Raw genomic sequence first — 16,703 nt, 5'->3', positions numbered from 1 at the left:
GTGGACACTGCCCACCTCCCTTGAGGCTGGCCTTGCCACGTGCCTGAGCAGTGCCTGCTGGGATGAGGACAAAACTGATGTATGCCACTTCCGGGCTGGGACCCTAATCAGTGCCCATCTCCAATCAAATTTCATTTGCTCTCAAGGTGGTTAAAAAAAATAAAAGACTCAGCTGCCAACATTTAAGATTCTAAAGCTGAATTAAAAAAAATAATAATAGAAAAAAATAAAAAAAGATAGTAAAGCTGGATTTCTGATTTCTCTTGATGACAGGAGAGTCAGGGAGGTTTGTGTAACAAATGCATGAGGGAGGGGGCTCTGGGGAGAATGGGGGAGGCACTTTTTTTTAAATCAAGCAAGCTCCCGTGTCCACCCCCCTCCACACCCTGTCTTACTTTGCGGTACTTCCATAGCTGGTTGCCCTTCATGCTGTGGCAGTCGTAGAGGGTGACGGGGCTGGTGTGGGAGACGGCATCGAAGCAGAACTTCTTGGTGTGCTGGGGGTCTCCGGGCCGGATGTCCTCTCTCCAGGTGAAGGTGAACACCTGTATGCACAGGGATGCCATGACGCCAACAGCAAAGCAAAGCTAGGAGATTCTCTGTTTTTGCAATTACAGGAAATTTTAAACACAGGGGTTCAGAACACTGTATACTGATATAAAAATACTTACCCCCTCTCTCTTTTTTTTTTAACCACGTCTCCAAAATTGTTTATTTTACACTAACAGCAAGTGACAACTGCTAGATTTTCATTGGTTAAAGCAAAAGGTAGTCTCACCCCAAAAATAAAGCTGTGTTTAAAGGAAAAAATACCTTCAATTACATGTTGAAATGATAATTTTGATATTTAGGGTTAAATAAACAATATTATATATAAAAAGTATATTGATGACACTTGTCCCAGTGACCCAGCTTCAACGATTACTAAATCACAGCGAATCTTGTTAGAGCTCCCCCTGCACCATATCCCCCATCCCCACATTCTTTTGAAGCAAATTCTGGACATCTTATCATGTCAGGTGTCATGACTTCAGTAAGTGCCCTGATAATAATGAAAAACTACCACAAGGTTCTCAATGTCATCAAATAGCTCAAGTACATACGTTTTCAGATTGCCTTGCACATTTCAGAGTCAGTCTGTTTGAATTAAGATCCAAACCAGGTTCATATATTACAGAGGTTTGATAAACCTTTTTTTTTTTTTTCAGCAGCTTTACTGAATAATTGACTGGCATGTGATAAACTGCACACGTTTTAAGTGCACAGCTTGATACATTTTGACATAGCTTATACCTGTGACACCACCGCCATCACCATCATCATCAGGGTAGTGAATGTATCCATCACCCCAAAGGCACCCTCCTGCCCTCTGTGATCTCTTTCCTTCCGTCCCTCCCCAGGCCCCTAGGCAACTCCTTTGTTTGTTACGAAAGAGGAGCTCACAGTTTCTAGAATTTTATATAAAAAGAATCAGACAGTATGCATCCTTTCTTTTTGTCTGATTTCTTTCACTCAACACACTTCTGCTGAGATTTAATCACGTTGTAACAACAGCATTTATCAACAATTCATTCCTTACTGTTGCCGAGCTGTATTCATTCACTGCATGATACTCGATATACCTGTTCTTGAACATCTGGGTTGTTTCTAGTTTTTGGTTATTTCAAATAGAGCTGCTATGAACATGTCTGTACAGCCATTGTATGGACATGGACATTTCTTCTCTCTTGGATGAACCCCTTGAAAAGGGATGGCTGGATCACAAGAAACATCAATGTGTAACTTTCCAAGAAACTGCTCAACTGTTTTCCAAAGTGGTTGTACCAGTCACGTTCCCACCAGTAGTGTATGGTTCCAATTCATCTACATCCTTGCCAACCCTTGGTATGGTTGGTCTTTCTAATAGGTTATGATTTTAATTTCCATTTCTCTTATAACTATGAAGTTAAGCATTTTTGATGTGCATGAAGTTAAGCATTTCTGGTGGCTCAGACGGTAAAGCGTCTGCCTGCAATGCGGGAGACCTGGGTTTGATCCCTGGGTCAGGAAGATCCCCTGGAGAAGGAAATAGCAACCCACTCCAGTACTCTTGGAAAATCCCGTGGATGGAGGAGCCTGGTAGGCTACAGTCCATGGGGTCACAAAGAGTTGGACACAACTGAGTCACTTCACTTCACTTCATGACTTCTTCACTAAAATCTCTACGCATCTTTCGTCCATTTTTAAATTGCATTGCTTATTTTCTTATTGAGTTTTGAGAAATTTTACACTCTAAACATTTCCCTGGTGGCTCAATTGGTAAAGAATCTGCCTGCAATGTGGGAGACCTGGGTTCTATCCCTGGGCTGGGAAGATCTCCTGGAGAAGGGACTGGCTAGCTACTCCAGTATTCTGGCCTGGAGAATTCCATGGACTACATAGTCCATGGGTTCACAAACAGTCAGACACGACTGAGTGACTCTCACTCACTCACAAACATTTAAAGTTGTTATCAGATATATGCTTTGTAAACATGTTCTCTTAGTCTGTGGCTTGTCTTCCTATTTTCTCAGCAGTAACAGAATTTTCTCATTTTGAAGAAGTCCAATCTATCAATTTTTTTGTTTCATGAATTCTCTTTTGGTGTTGTATCTAAGAAATCATTGCTTGGGTTACCAAGGTCAAACACTTTTGCCTGTGTTTTCCTCTAAAGTATTTTGGTTTCAGTTTTACATTTAAGTCAATGACCCATTTTGAGTTAATATTTATATGTAGTATAAGGTATTTATTGAAAAAAATGTTTTTGCACATGGATATGCACTACTTGTTGAAAATATTATACTTTTGCACTGAATTTCCTTTGAACACCTTTAAGAGTGTGCTGTCCATATATGCATGGATCTATTTTTGGAGTCTCTATTCTCTCTTTATGTCAATATGGCACTGCTTTAATCAGTGACACTTTAACAATATATGTTGAAATCAGTCCTTTCACTTTGTATTTCTTTTGAAAATTTTTTTGGCTATTCTAGGTCCCGTCCAGTTTTCCGTATGAATCCTCTCAAGTTCTCTGGTTCTTTGTCCAGCCCCAGGAGCTTCCTCACACACGTCAGTACTCTGCTGAATATGCAGGGGGGCCCTCTGTAAATCTCAGACATTACCTGTGTCCGGCTCTCTCCAAGTCTCCAGGATTCCGTTTTGTGAATTCTGGCCACCTTGACCTCCTGCACTCTCTGCGCTGCCTCCTCAACTCAGGGCGGGTGCCTAGCTCCCCTGGGCTTCTCCCCGCCTGACTTGTGGACTGGGAACTCTCTCAAGGAAGGAAGCCAGGACAACCATCGTGCTTGTTGGCTCCCTGTCTTTCAAGGGTCATTGTCTTTCAAGGGTTGACGTGCGCTCTCCCGAAAACAGTTGTTTCACATATTTTGTCCATTTCTTTGGATGCTTCCGGTAGAAGGGTAAACCCAGTCCCTGTTATTCCATCTTGGCCAGAGGTGGGCACTGCAGTGGTGGTGGTGGTGGGGTTAGCCAGTTACTGCTCCCTGAATATTGACTTCCCAGGCCTCCTCCAGGTCAGGAGCTGTGGCTTAGACTTGCATTTCTTCCTTTTCAGGCTCACTAGAGCTCATCACTCAGAGAGGCTGTGGGCCCCACGGGACACAGATCCCAGTGGGGCAACTGGGCTGGCATGCTCCCTGCCTCATGGTGGAGGCTGGCACACCCACACCCCAGACACAGTTTGCAGTTAGTCTGAGCGAATCCTTTGTCTTCGTGTGGACTCTCTACCGCAAGGGGAGCTATTCTAAAGCTGAGCTCCCTAGACCCATTCTATCCAGGCCCTGTATTTCTCCTGGTCTCTTCTGCAGCCCCAGGATCAAGGAGTAGCCATACAGGGCTATGGAGAATTCAGAAGAATTAACTGATGAGCATGTGGGCATACTTGTTCAGTTGTGTCCGACTCATTGTGACCCCATGGACTGTCCCGTCAGGCTCCTCTGTCCATGGGATTCTCCAGGCAAGAATACTGGAGTGGGTTGTCAATGCCCTCCTCCAGGGAATCTTCCTGACCCAGGGATCAAACCTGAATCTCTTGTATCTCCTGCATTGGCAGGCAAATTTTTTACCACTAGCACCACCTGAGAAGCCCTTAGTCAGTAAGAGCCACTATCTAATAAGAATGGTTTTCAAGAAAGGATGGGGGAGGAAGTCACACATTCCAGAGGCTGGCACTGTGCCCGCTAGGAGGCTGGTGCTGTGCTTGCCAGGAAGTGGTGTAATCTCAGCACGTATGCCGTGCAGCCCTGCTGATCTGTTTTTACAGAGGACCCGCATTATAGTCTTACACCAGTGTACACTTCCCAAATGCCAGAAAATCCACAGCAAGGAGACTATAAACCACATGTCTTCGAATCAAGATTCAATGGATACTGTGTGAGTTAACAATGGGGTGAACCTGGGAAGGGACCAGGGGAAGCTACGTGCAGTTTCCTGCGAGAGGCATGTCTTTCTACATGGTGGGCTTGCACTCCTCACTCTGGATTATATCCTTTGGGATATATCCAACCCTCTCTCCTGTATCACCCTATCTTTCGAGTGAGGATGACCACACCCTAGGCCCCAGGAGGGTCCTGTGACCCAGGTCACTAAGAGGACTGTGTCATACCTCCATCATTGCTGACTCAGGAAACCCAGCATGTGAGAGCCCCAGGACTTTTCTGGAACTCATGGAAGGGACATGCCTTTTCACCGGGTGGCTGGCCGCCTAGAGCTGCTGGTGGTCACCTCTGCCACCACTTGGGAAGACAGTCAGCCTAAGAATGAAGCCAAGAGAGAGGGAAGCAGAGCTGGGGCCCTGGAGAGACCCTGATGACATCATCTAGACTTCAGTGACATGAGCCAGAAACTCTCTTTCTGTTGACAGCCATTCGGGCCGAGTGTCTGTCACTTGTAACCAACAGTCCAGACTGATGTGCAGGATTCCTCTTTCCAAAGTGTCCAGTAGGCTCTTATAACATGTCCCTTGGGCTGACCTGTCACTCATCATTGCCTGGGCCTCTCCCCGCCAGCCTTGACCACATGAGCTCTGCAGGATTATGACGGCACAGGGAACCCAGCGGCCAGTCCGAGGAGCAGCCCCTACCTGCATGTTATTCCAGGCGGCCTCCCCGCGGCCCCGGATGCAGCTCTCCAGCCTCAGTGGGGAGCCCAGGGCCCCGTGCTTCGTGTCTGCGCACAGCCCTGTGCCCACATTGCGGATCTGGATGAGAAAGCAGAGAGGACCAGTGAGGTGCTTGGAGATATCCAGCGGGGCCCCTGCTGGGGCAGGAGGAGGGAGGCAAAGTAGAGGATGTCAGTGGGTGGAGCTCTGAATTCTCCTAATGAAGTTTGTCCTGGACTGGTGGGCAGGACAGAACCTGTTAATAAGGGAACAGAGAGAGCAGCTCCACTCAACCTTGCTTTGAATTAGAGCGTGTAGAGTCCTGGGATGGGGCTGGGGCTTGGAGGGGAGGGGGTGTGCACAGGACGACTCCTGCCTCCTCTCCCAGAGAATTTGAGCCAGCAGGTCCAGGGATCAAATTTTACCCTCATTCCAGGTGATATAGAGGCTATACCTTGAAGACCACTTTAGAAAAGGTGTAGGGTCTTTGCTCTTGGGCCTTGGGGCAGGTGAATGGGAGGCTCCAAAGAGGAACAGAGTCTCACTAAGGCGGGGAGGACACCCTGTGAGTGCAGGGGCCTCAGCATGCGCTGGTCAGCCAGCATGGACGGCAGGCAGCCCACCGTGTTAGGGGCCGGCATCATGTCACGTAGCTCCAACCTCACAGACATGGCTCCCCATGTGATGGAGGGGTAGAGGGTGTGGGGGGCAGAGAAAAGGCCCGCTCCAGCCTCCAGCTGCAGGCAGTCTCACCGTCCTGCTGCTGTGAGCTGCACCGCCACTGTGTCAAGGGGAGGCCGCGCTCCCCTGGGCTGCCTCTAGCAGTGCCGGAGAGAGGCAGGCCCGTCCCCCGGGGAGGTGGACTCCTCTGGCAGGTGATTCGCCTGAAGACTGCTCATTAGCACAGCCAGACTTCCTCAAAGCCTCACTTCAGGCTGGGGCTCTCCCCCCACTCCCCCACTCTCCTCCCTTTCCTCCTCTCTTCCAGAGGGCAGCCAGGCCGGTCTGGCAGCTCTCCTCGCCTCCTTGCTCATTTCTCTCCGGTGATGCCCCCAGTAAGTCTCTTGCTCGCCTAATCCCCTCTTGGTGCCTGCTTCCCGGAGGACCTGAACTAACACAGGGGAGAAAGCCAATGAGGTGGCAAAGAAATGAAGAGCTTCATGAGGGAAATCAAGAGGCACCTCATCTAGAAAACTCGCGTTGGTGTCCGGTGGGGCCAGGCAGAGGGCTTAGTGGGGAAAGCTCCCTCTAATTGGCTGCACAAGTGACACCTGGTTTGTCTGCAGCCCAACACACCTCTCTCCATTGTTGTGGTTGACAATGCTCTGATTTTCCTGGGGGCCACTGTTCCTGGCTCATCCCATGGCCAGAACATCCACCCCACTCTTGTCGCCTCTTCCTCCAACGGCCACAGCGATTTGTGCAGATCCAAGAGTAAGCCTTCAATCCTGGACCTTTGCTGACTCTACTGGGAAAGAGGTGCTTACTTCCTGCTAGGTTGGCCAAGTGGGGGCTCTCTCAGCCCAAGGTTTCTGGGAGCCATCTTGCTACTCTCGGCATGAGGACAACACACAGGGAAGCAGAGTTAAGTAGGAAAAAAGAGAGACTGACATCATTTGAACCCCCTGGATCCAGGTGTTCGCAGTTGAAGCCACAGTTACCCAAGATTTCTATGAGAATCAATCACCGCCCTTTCCACCTTAGAATGGACTTCTGTCACTTACAACAGAAGGAGCCCCAGCGTGTATGCACCCCCTCCACAAGTCCCCTTATACCCATCTCTGAGTGGTCTTCTCAGCCAGAGACCCAGGAGCCAGGATGCGGTGATGGACTGTCTGCCTCCTCCAGCGGGACTCGCTTCTTGGGTGTGTGACGAGGGCAGCGGCACAGGGTCCCTTACTCAGAGTCTACGATTGGTTTAAAGCTCTGCTGTCACTGTCTTAAATGTCCTAATAATTTTATCTTTGGACCTGTAAGTGAAATCTCATGGGATAACAGAGTATGCACGTGGGCAGAGGTGACACAGACTCTATGAGCACCTGCTGTTCCTCTCTGCCGAGCTCACATGCAGCATCTCTGAGTCCCTGCAGCACAGTCCCTGGGGCCCCCACAGGCACGGGAACTCAGCAACGCTCAAAGCAAGTAGGGGCTGAGGGGGTCACAGCTGCGTCTGTGCTGGCACAGGGGTGCTGGCCTGTCCCAGAGGCTACACCCTCCTTTCCAACCAGAACCGGCTTCAGCTTCACAAAGCAACACGTCCAAGACACAGGAGGGACTGGGAAACCCTATCGTGTCCTTTCTTTCTTTCCGGCTGCACTGGGCCTTCGTTGCGGTGTGCAGGCTTCTCATCGTGGCGGCTTCTCTTGCTGCGGAGCACAGGCTCTAGGGCACCTGGGCTGCAGTAGTTGGGTCACGAGGTCTTAGCTGCCCCTCAGCACGTGGAATCTTCCCAGACCAGGGATCAAAACCGAGTCCCCGGCATTGGCAGGCAGATTCTTAACCACGGGACCACCAGGGAAGTCTGTGTCCTTTCGTTCTTGCGTTAATCCCCTGGATGACCCAACTACTTCAGCAGCAAATAGCACAGAAGCAAAGGGAAGGAGGGGGCAACCTAGAGTTCCTTTTCCTTCAGTTCTTTCCCACTCAACAGGAAGATGTTGATAGGATGTGTACAACATCAGGAAGTGAAATAAATACAGCTGAGTTAGTTCTGTGGTGTTTCCACGGCTCTGGTAAGAAATACATATGCATGGGTGAGGTCTGCAATATGGATTGTGAAATTTCACCAGTTGTACACAAATTGAATGTTCTCTTTGCCTTTAAAACTGGCACTGCAGATCATAAAGATGAATAGTAAAATTCATGCTAATAATTTAAAGTTTTAATTTTTTTCTACTTGTAACATTAAATAGCGAACAAACAAAAACCACCACCCCAAGGCTAAGAAGAGAGACCAGAGAAAGAAAGGAGAAAGTTTTTTATGTCTTATACCTCTACTGGCACTTTTTAGATGACGCTAAGCTTTTTTTTTTTTTTTTTAATTTTAGTTGAAATATAGTTTATTTACAGTGTTGTGTTACCGGCACTTTTTTCTCTAAATTGTGGACCCTGCACGTGCATTTTGACTCGAAGACCTATTTATGTTGCGGGCCCTAGCCTTCACACTCACCTCACCCCAGGCTGCGGCCGGGGGCTCCACGGGTGGGTAGAATTGGGGCAGATCCCAGGCGATCTTGGTCATAAACCACTTGAAACTCTTGCAGTTCAGGGAGCTACGGAGCTTTTTCTGGGCAGTCACGTCCCCAGCGGAGAGGTGTCGGTACTCTGGGCGGCGCTGGTAGATATGCTCCGCGTACTCGTCCATCCACACCTCCGCCACTCGCTTCAGATTCTGAAGGAGACGGGCAGGTGCAAGCGTCAGGCTCTCCGTAGGGTCAAGGAGGGCAGGGGGTGCAAACGGTCTGTGAGGTTGAGGTCAACCTTTCTTATTTTATGTTTTATCAAGCGCTGTAGCCACACTGTTTTTAAACCTTCAATATTTCCATTTTTTTATTCAACATTTTAAGAGCTCTATAGCTGACGGTTGAGTAAATACACTGCAGCCAGTTTTCTTGACCATCTTGCACCCCTTCCTTCCTAGAGATTGCCTCCCACTGAATTTGGGGACCCACCCCTGCCTTTTAAGACGGCTGAAGGAAAGCCACGTGACCTAGCCTGGCCAATGGGAAAATAGATAGCAGGGACATACGGATTGGTCAGGAATGAGCATGTGACCTCGCTCAAGCCAATCAGAACCAAGATGCATTAGTCCTGGAAGAATTGCTGGGTAAGATCCGATGGGTAAGATGCCAGGGAGAGCCGCTGGGGCATTTGAAAACCCCGTCCAAGGTTAGGTCATCCCAGAATGAGGCAGAGCTGAGGGTTAGAGCCAGGAACACTTTACTCTTTTGGTTCCAGAATCCAGCCTTGTCTGAAGCCAGAACTAGCACAGAGCTTTCCATTTACATAGGTCAGTAACTTGGCTTTCTGCTTAACCCAATTTGAGTTGGGCTTTTGTCACATTCAACTAAGAGTTCTGCCCAAGTTGGCTGGTAAAAACGAATTACAATTTGCAACCAGGAGGTAAAATTCCCTCAGCAGCTAGAATTTTTAACAATCCTTTGAGGTGTTAAGGTTGCTGCCACTTTTATTACAAAGCATAAAGATAATAAAAAAAATGATAACCATATTACTCGCAAGTCAAAGCAACAAGAGGTGAGGAAATATCCTGTTTATGAGTAGAACTGGAGAGAAAGGAAAAGTGAATTCTTCTGTGTAACTGTGATGAAAATCTCTCACTCCATCCGCAGTGTAGGTTCCACCTGCTGACAACCTCTTACTTGGCTTGGAAGAGCAAAACATCAGAGTTCAGGGGAAATTCCCTGCTCTTAAACATCTTCCTCCAACCCCAGGCTGTTGCCAGGATACCACTCCCCTCCCATTTTATTCTTTAGGCTTTATCATATCATTTCCCCCCTTTTGCAATCCAGATTTCCTTCTGAAGAATAAAAGTGAGTTAGCACATCAGCCACACACACTTCAGTGTAAATGACTGCCCTAGAAGCAGAAAGTAAGGCTGCAGTTGGCAAATGTTTTCTGTAAAGGGCCAGACAGTAAACATTTTAGGCACTGTAGACCATGTGGTCTCAGCTCTGATGTTCCTATAAAGCAGCCCTAGACACTGCATCAATGAATGGGTGTGGTTGTGTTCCAATCAAACTTTATGGACACTGAAATTTGATTTTTCATGTGTCACAAAATATTATTATTCTTTTGATTTTTTCCCCCTAAGCTATTTAAAAATGTAAAAACTATTCTTAGCTCATAGGTCACACAAAAATACTTTGCTGACTGCTGAGTAAGGAGAAGGGAAGCCTTGGTATTGGAGCTGAAACTCCTCACTTTTGCTGGCTCTGAGTTTGGGAGTAGGAAACTACAAAATTTCTTGCCGCTGCCTCATTTTTTCTTGAGTTCTGAAGAGGTTGACAGTGGGTCAGCAATCAACTCAGGAACATTGCTATCCCCACCAGTCGCCTGCACGGCAGAGGCTGGGTTTAATTTAAAACTGATACCTGGGAATTCCCTGGCAGTTTGGTGGCTAGGACTCCACGCTGTCACTCCTGAGGGCCCATGTTCAATCCTTGGTTGGGGAACTAAGATCCCACAAGCCATGCAGTGCAGTCCCCGCCCCCCCCCCCCGCCCCGCCCCTTCTGCTAAAAAAAATAAAAAATAACAACAATAAAAAGCAACTGTGTTGAGAGGAAGTTGAAGGCCTAACGGGGCCAGCACATGTGAACACTCTCCTTTTCCTGGTCTTCCACTCAGGTCCTCTGGCTCACTGGTTATCTGAAGCCACAGAGATGATGAGGGACCATCATGGTTTTCTCTCCAACCACAGGCAAGGATGGCTAAACTGACCAAGGAAAGGTGCTGAAATTCACCAGTGTTCTTTTTAAAGGAGCAAATCAAATAATATTCTAATTTTAACTGATACTTAAATTACTATTTTAATGAGTATTATATTTTCCAGACGGTTTAGTAAGTCATTTCTCCCAGATCTTGAACTTTTGTACAGTTACTGGACCAAAGTAAGGACCTTTACATTTATGTCTATTACTTCTCTCCTTGCTAGAGTCATGAAAAGGACTCTGAGATTTTAGTGGGCTGTGGGTTCCTCTTATCCTTACCCTTGAAAGTAAAAGTGAAAGTTGCTCAGTCGTGTCTGACTCTTTGCGACCCCATGGAGTGTAGTCCGTGGAATTTTCCAGGCCAGAATACTGGAGTGGGTAGCTGTTCCCTTCTCCAGGAGATCTTCCCAGCCTAGGGATCGAGCACCTTCCTTTGATGCCTGGGTTGGGAAGATCTCTTGGAGAAGGCAGTGGCAACCCACTCTAGTAATCTTGCCTGGGAAAACCCGTGGACAGAGGAGCCTGGCAGGCTACACAGTCCACGGGGTCACAAAGAGTCGGACACGACTTAGTGACTGAACAACAACAACGCCTTTCTAGTTCTGGGTTCCAGTCCTACCTGAGGCTCCCCGTGCTTTTCTTATGCTTGGATCACAGTCCTTTGCCCAGAATCCTGGAATAAGTCTCTAAACAAAAGTCAACTTTTGTTTCATCGAGCTTGATTGGGTTTCTGTTACTGCCTTCCCAAAGACCCCTTGGCCAGAGGCACAGGTGAGAAGGGTCTTTAGCAAATTTAGTGAACAAACTGCCTGGTTACTGGTTCTTGAGGCAGGCGAGCTGGTGGCCATTCATTCTTCGTGAATCACGGTTCTACTGCTGCCTGTCTCTTTGTCCTTCCAAGTCTGTACACCTTTAGTAAGATTTTGGTTATCCTCTTTATCTGTCTGTCTTGGGGCTTTCAGAATATCTCTTCTCAAATCTATCAATACTATGTTCTAGGAGATAATGCTCTAGAAGGATCTGGTTGATAAAACACTGAGAAAAACATGTAAATTATAACTTGGAACTAAGCAAAAATAGTTAGATACTGTGATAAAAAGTCAGGAGACCTTGATTGAGGCACCTTTGATCCGGCCAGCCTACATGGGCACCACGCAGACTGCTAACGGGTTTAAAGCCAATAGATTGACTCAGTAGTGACTGGTGAAAAAAGAAGCTGAAATGTTACAACACAGGATTCACATAAGACATTGAAATCAACTTCCCAACCTTGTTAATACTGATGCCAACACATACTGGTAATAACAATAGCAATCACTATTTAAAGGATAATCACTCTGTGCCAGGCACCAATCAGACCTAAGTGGGTTTGAATTCTGGCTCTAGTTACTTTGTGTCTTTACATTTCACTCTCCTCATTTCTAAAATGATTAAAAACAAGTTGAGAACTAAGTGAGGTAAGTATGTAAGATGTCAACTTTGAACAAGGCCTGGCTCACAGGAAGTTTTTGTTCATCCATGGATCAATAAGCAGGGAGTGATGGTGTGTATTTCCCAGGTGAGTCATATTGACATGACAGCTCTGGTCAGGGAAAGGAGTTTGGGAGTGGTCCTTCTCAGGGGTCTGAGGTGTCTCAATGGTCCCACAGTCTCCAGGAGCTGGAAGAGTCACAGTCTTGGGCTTACTGAGAGACTCTGGAGTCTTTCTGTCTGGCACCTTCTTCTGGGATTGCCAAAAATATTTCAGAGGAAACGTGATTTCTGCCTCTCCTGCAGAACTAGAAATCACACCTGCATGGGACCAGGCTGTCCCAAGCAGGGATAGCTGGTGTGGCTGTCGTTGGAATCTTCGACCATTAGAGGGCACTGCTGGCTCTCTTTTCCATCAACACCAGTCCCTGTAGTAGCCCAGCCCAGCATCCTGGAAGACTACTGCCCCTCTGACCATCTTGGTCTTCCTTGTAAGTCGCAGAACAAGGGCTCTTTCGACCTGGGCTGCAATTCTGCACATCGCTGATTGTCAGGTGACAAGGGAGGGAGAGGCAGTGGCCTGGGCAGGAGGCTGTGTGGACTGAAGCCAAAGAGGTTGGCAAGGAGGGATCTTCAGGGGTAGGGTGGGGGTCTCTAAGAGGCAAAGCTATACTGTGACCCTCCCAGATCCCCCAAACTTCCTGGCTTTCTTTATCCTCTGAGATTCTGCCCCCCCCCACCTCCCCCAACCTTCATTGTTCTTTTGCAGTCATCTTGATTTTTTCAAGACTCTTAATATTTTAAAATTTATTATTATGGCTTAGTGAAATATTAATAATACAAAACAAATAAAAATTTCTGGCTATTTCCATTTGTATATAATGGCCACTAATTAGAGTCATGATTGATATAAACCATTTTAAGGCAATAAAACATTTTAACATAGAATTTTGGGCATGAACATGGAGAGGGGATGAGGAGAGGACACTGACATTTATTAACCACCACTGTGCCCAGACCTTTCAGATACGATCTCATGCATGAGCGTGCTCAGTCGCTTCAGTTGTGTCTGACTCTTTGTGACCTTATGAACTGTGGCCCACCAGGCTCCTCTGTCCATGGGGATTCGCCAGGCAAGAATACTGGAGTGGGTTGCCATGCCCTCCTCCAGGGGATCTTCCCAACCCAGGGATCGAACCCGTGTCTCTTATGTCTCCTGCATTGGCAGGTGGGTTCTTTTCCACTAGTGCCATCTGAGAAACTCTAAGTACCATCTCAGTCTTTCTCAAACATGCCACTCTACCTATATTAACTTTTATCTAACATGTTTCTTTAAATTACCCCTAGTCTAACCTGGCACTAACTTTAGCTTTATCCTAAGTCACAATGTCTGTGAAATCATGAATTTGCTACACTAATCCACATATAATTTAAACACATGGAAATAAAAATGTTCCTATGTCTACCACCTAAAATCACCTCCCTGGTCACACTTTGGGAAACTGAATTATCTCCTTAAGTCTTCTGGCCATGCTAAGAGTTGGAAAAAGTGAGCTTCCTTGAAGCAGAGGAGTAAATAGAGCCTAAGAGCAAGCCTCCCAAGGTTACAGAGCTAGTAAGTGACTAAGCAGGGCTTTAAGTAAGTTTTTAAATTTTTTCACGTATTTATTTATTTTGGCTGTGCTGTGAGGCTTGTGAGATCTTAGTTATCCAACCAGGGCTTGAAGCTATGCCCTTGGCAGTGAAAGCTTAGAGTCTCAACCGCTGGACCGTGAGGGAATTCCTTGGCAGGTGGGGATGGCGCACATCCTCACACCTGGGGACCACTAGGCCTAGGGCATGGGGTGCCTCTGATCTGCTGAAGTCACAGGCCAACCTCTCACCTCCTAGGGAAGCTACCAGCTTACCCGGGCCAGGCTGACTCCAGCAGGCACCTTGTAGGGCACGTACTTCCTGTAGATATGGCCCACCCTGGAGCAGGGAATGTCCTCCATGCGACCTCCACACATCCACACCTGCAGGATGAGAAGTGAGAGATGATATTTCTGCCCCCAGTTCACAGCCTCCTCAAAGGCCAGCATTCCTTTGTACATCCCTAGAAAGCATCAGCTTGGATTGTGTACTAAAGCCCCCATTCACAGGACCAGGGATGTAGGAAAACACAGTGATGACAAGAGCAGCAAAAACAGCTCAGGGCATCGAGTGCTGACTCCAGGCCAAACACTCTGCTGTGAGCTTCACACGCAGTTTCACGGAAGCCTCATCAGAAAACCCATAACGTTAGGTAGTAACGGAGCTCCATTTTACAGATGAATAAACAGAGGCTCAGAGAAGCTAAGAAACCTCTCTGAGGTCACAGGGTTAGCATGTGGTAGAGCCAGAAATTTAAACGCAGTTTGTGCTGACTCTGAAGAAAGCTGAGAGCTGAAGAACTGATGCTTTTGAATTGTGGTGTTGGAGAAGACTCTTGAGAGTCCCTTGGACTGCAAGGAGATCCAACCAGTCCATCCTAAAGGAAATCCTGAGTCTTCATTGGAAGGACTGATGCTGAAGCTTAAACCCCAATACTTTGGCCACTTGATATGAAGAACTGACTCATTGGAAAAGACCCTGATGCTGGGAAAGACTGAAGGCAGAAGGAGAAGGGGACGACAGAGGATGAGATGGTTGGATGGCATCACTGACTCAATGGACATGAGTTTGAGTAAACTCTAGGAGTTGGTGATGGACAGGGAGGCCTGACATGCTGCAGTCCATGGGGTTGCAAAGAGTTGGACATGACTGAGCGACTGAAGTGAACTGAACTGAGCTGACTCGAGTCTGAGCTCTGGATAAGTGTCAGAATTATAAGGGGGCATGGAGGGCTCTATGGGAAGGGCTGTGATGATCACTTCGCACTTTGTGCTGGTAGGGACTAGGCTGTGTATTTGCTGACTTTGGCACTGGCTGCTGGAGTTCCCTGTTGGGCCTGTAAACCTCTTGCTGGGTCACCCTGAGCAGTCACCCTTCTCCTGCCCTGACTCCCCCGCAGGCTGGCTCGCTCAGCTGCGCAGCCAGGCCCTGCTGTCTGCAGTGTGGGAGCCGGTGCTGCTCCTGAGTCTCCCTTCATAACCGGCATCACAGAGATCCCCTGAGTAGGAACTCTGGTCTGATGGCAAAATAGGAGAATTCTTAACAAGTACAGTCAACCGTCTTAGAGGCCCAGCCTAAACAGACCCCCTTCTGGCGGTCCTGGGTTCAAATTCCCGACTCGATCACTATCCAGCGTTGTGACTTGGATGATGGCACTTAACTTCTCTGAGGCTGTTTCCTCATCTGTAAAGGATGAAATGAGGTAGGTTCAGGGGATGAGGTATTTTAGGTGAGGAGTTTACCACAAGACCTGGCACCAAGTCACAGCGGTGTGAGATACTGCAATGATGGGTTCATACATTTGGCTAATATTTGTGGACTGCCTGCTGTATGTCAGACACTGTGCTGGGCACATACAGCGGTGAATAAGTTGGCCAAGGCCCCTGCTCTCATGGAGGCGGAGTGTGCTGGCCAGCCTTGGAGATGCCCCCCAGGGACCCGTGTCCCAGTATTTGCACCCTTAGGCAGTTCCCTCCCAAAAGAGCCAAATGAGGACTGGCCTGTGTAACCAACAAGATGCTACAGAAATGATGGCCATGAAGGACACTGTGGCTTCCATCTTGCTCCCTGGGATCACTTGCTCTGGGGCAGCCAGCTGCCACATTGTGAGGACCCTCAAACAGCCCCGTGGAGAGGCATAGGTCGTGAGGAGCTGAGGTCTCTTGCTAAGAGTCCTGACTTGCCCACCATAGCTTAGAAGTGGATCCTCCAGACCCAGTCAAGCCTTCAGATGACTGCAGCCTGGCTGACACAACTGCGTGACAGACCCAGGCAGAACCAGCTCACTTAGCCACTCCCAAATCCTTGACCCTCCAAGACTTTGAGATAATAACTGTCTACTGCCACTTTGAGATTATTTTTTCCTGTGGCAGTAGATACCTAATACAGGGACTTTCAGATGGTGATGTGCACTCTTCAGAAGCCAAAGCAAGGTAACTAGATGGACTCATCGGACAGATAGATGGGATATGCTGCATTACCCCCACCTGTCAGGGAAAGCCGCCCCGGGAAGGAAACAGTCATATCCCACGAGGGGATAGGCACATATGGGACTGCAATTAGTGGAAATGCTGCTTGGAGAAATGCAATTATATTCTGGTCTTGGGGGAGAAAAAAAAAATCGAGCAAGTCAATAGAACAGAACATTGGTCTCGAGATAATGGGCTCCTGATGGTAGATTAATGTCAGGACCAAGCCAAGAAGTTTATTTTCAAAGCAGGAGATATTGATCAGGCGCCAGCATCCTATAACAATAACTCTTCCTTTATACAGAGTGACTGATGTGGAAGTGATGCTTTTGTCTGGCGGATATTGCCCAGGTCGCTGGGCCGCCCCTGCCTTGAGGGAGGCGGAGTGGCACAGAACAGGTGGGGCACACCTTCCCCTGCTCTATGTTGAATGTCTTCTGGGCAGTGGACTAGGCTGGCATCCAGCTCTCTCGACTCCATATTAAACTTGCATTAGCTAACGAGGCTAAGTCTCCGGCTTTGCCTGGCAAGGAGCCTTCCTTTATGCA

General features: G+C 47.8%; 1 protein-coding gene across 1 annotated transcript in view; it reads right to left on the bottom strand.

Annotated features, from left to right (window-relative positions):
• Positions 1 to 16,703, bottom strand: part of GALNT10 (polypeptide N-acetylgalactosaminyltransferase 10) — a 214,504-nt gene that overhangs the window by 4,186 nt on the left and 193,615 nt on the right. The window contains exons 8-11 of the mRNA XM_061151795.1: positions 13,963 to 14,070; positions 8,307 to 8,528; positions 5,120 to 5,236; positions 396 to 545 (exon numbers count right to left, since the gene is read on the bottom strand). Of these exons, the coding sequence (XP_061007778.1) occupies positions 396 to 545; positions 5,120 to 5,236; positions 8,307 to 8,528; positions 13,963 to 14,070 (597 nt within the window). The remainder of the gene's footprint in view (positions 1 to 395; positions 546 to 5,119; positions 5,237 to 8,306; positions 8,529 to 13,962; positions 14,071 to 16,703) is intronic.

Source organism: Dama dama, chromosome 9 (genome assembly GCF_033118175.1).
Source record: "Dama dama isolate Ldn47 chromosome 9, ASM3311817v1, whole genome shotgun sequence".
In the NCBI taxonomy this organism is placed as follows: Eukaryota; Metazoa; Chordata; class Mammalia; order Artiodactyla; family Cervidae; genus Dama; species Dama dama.
Note: the sequence above shows the minus strand (reverse complement) of the source record. Positions and strands in the feature narration are given on the sequence as shown.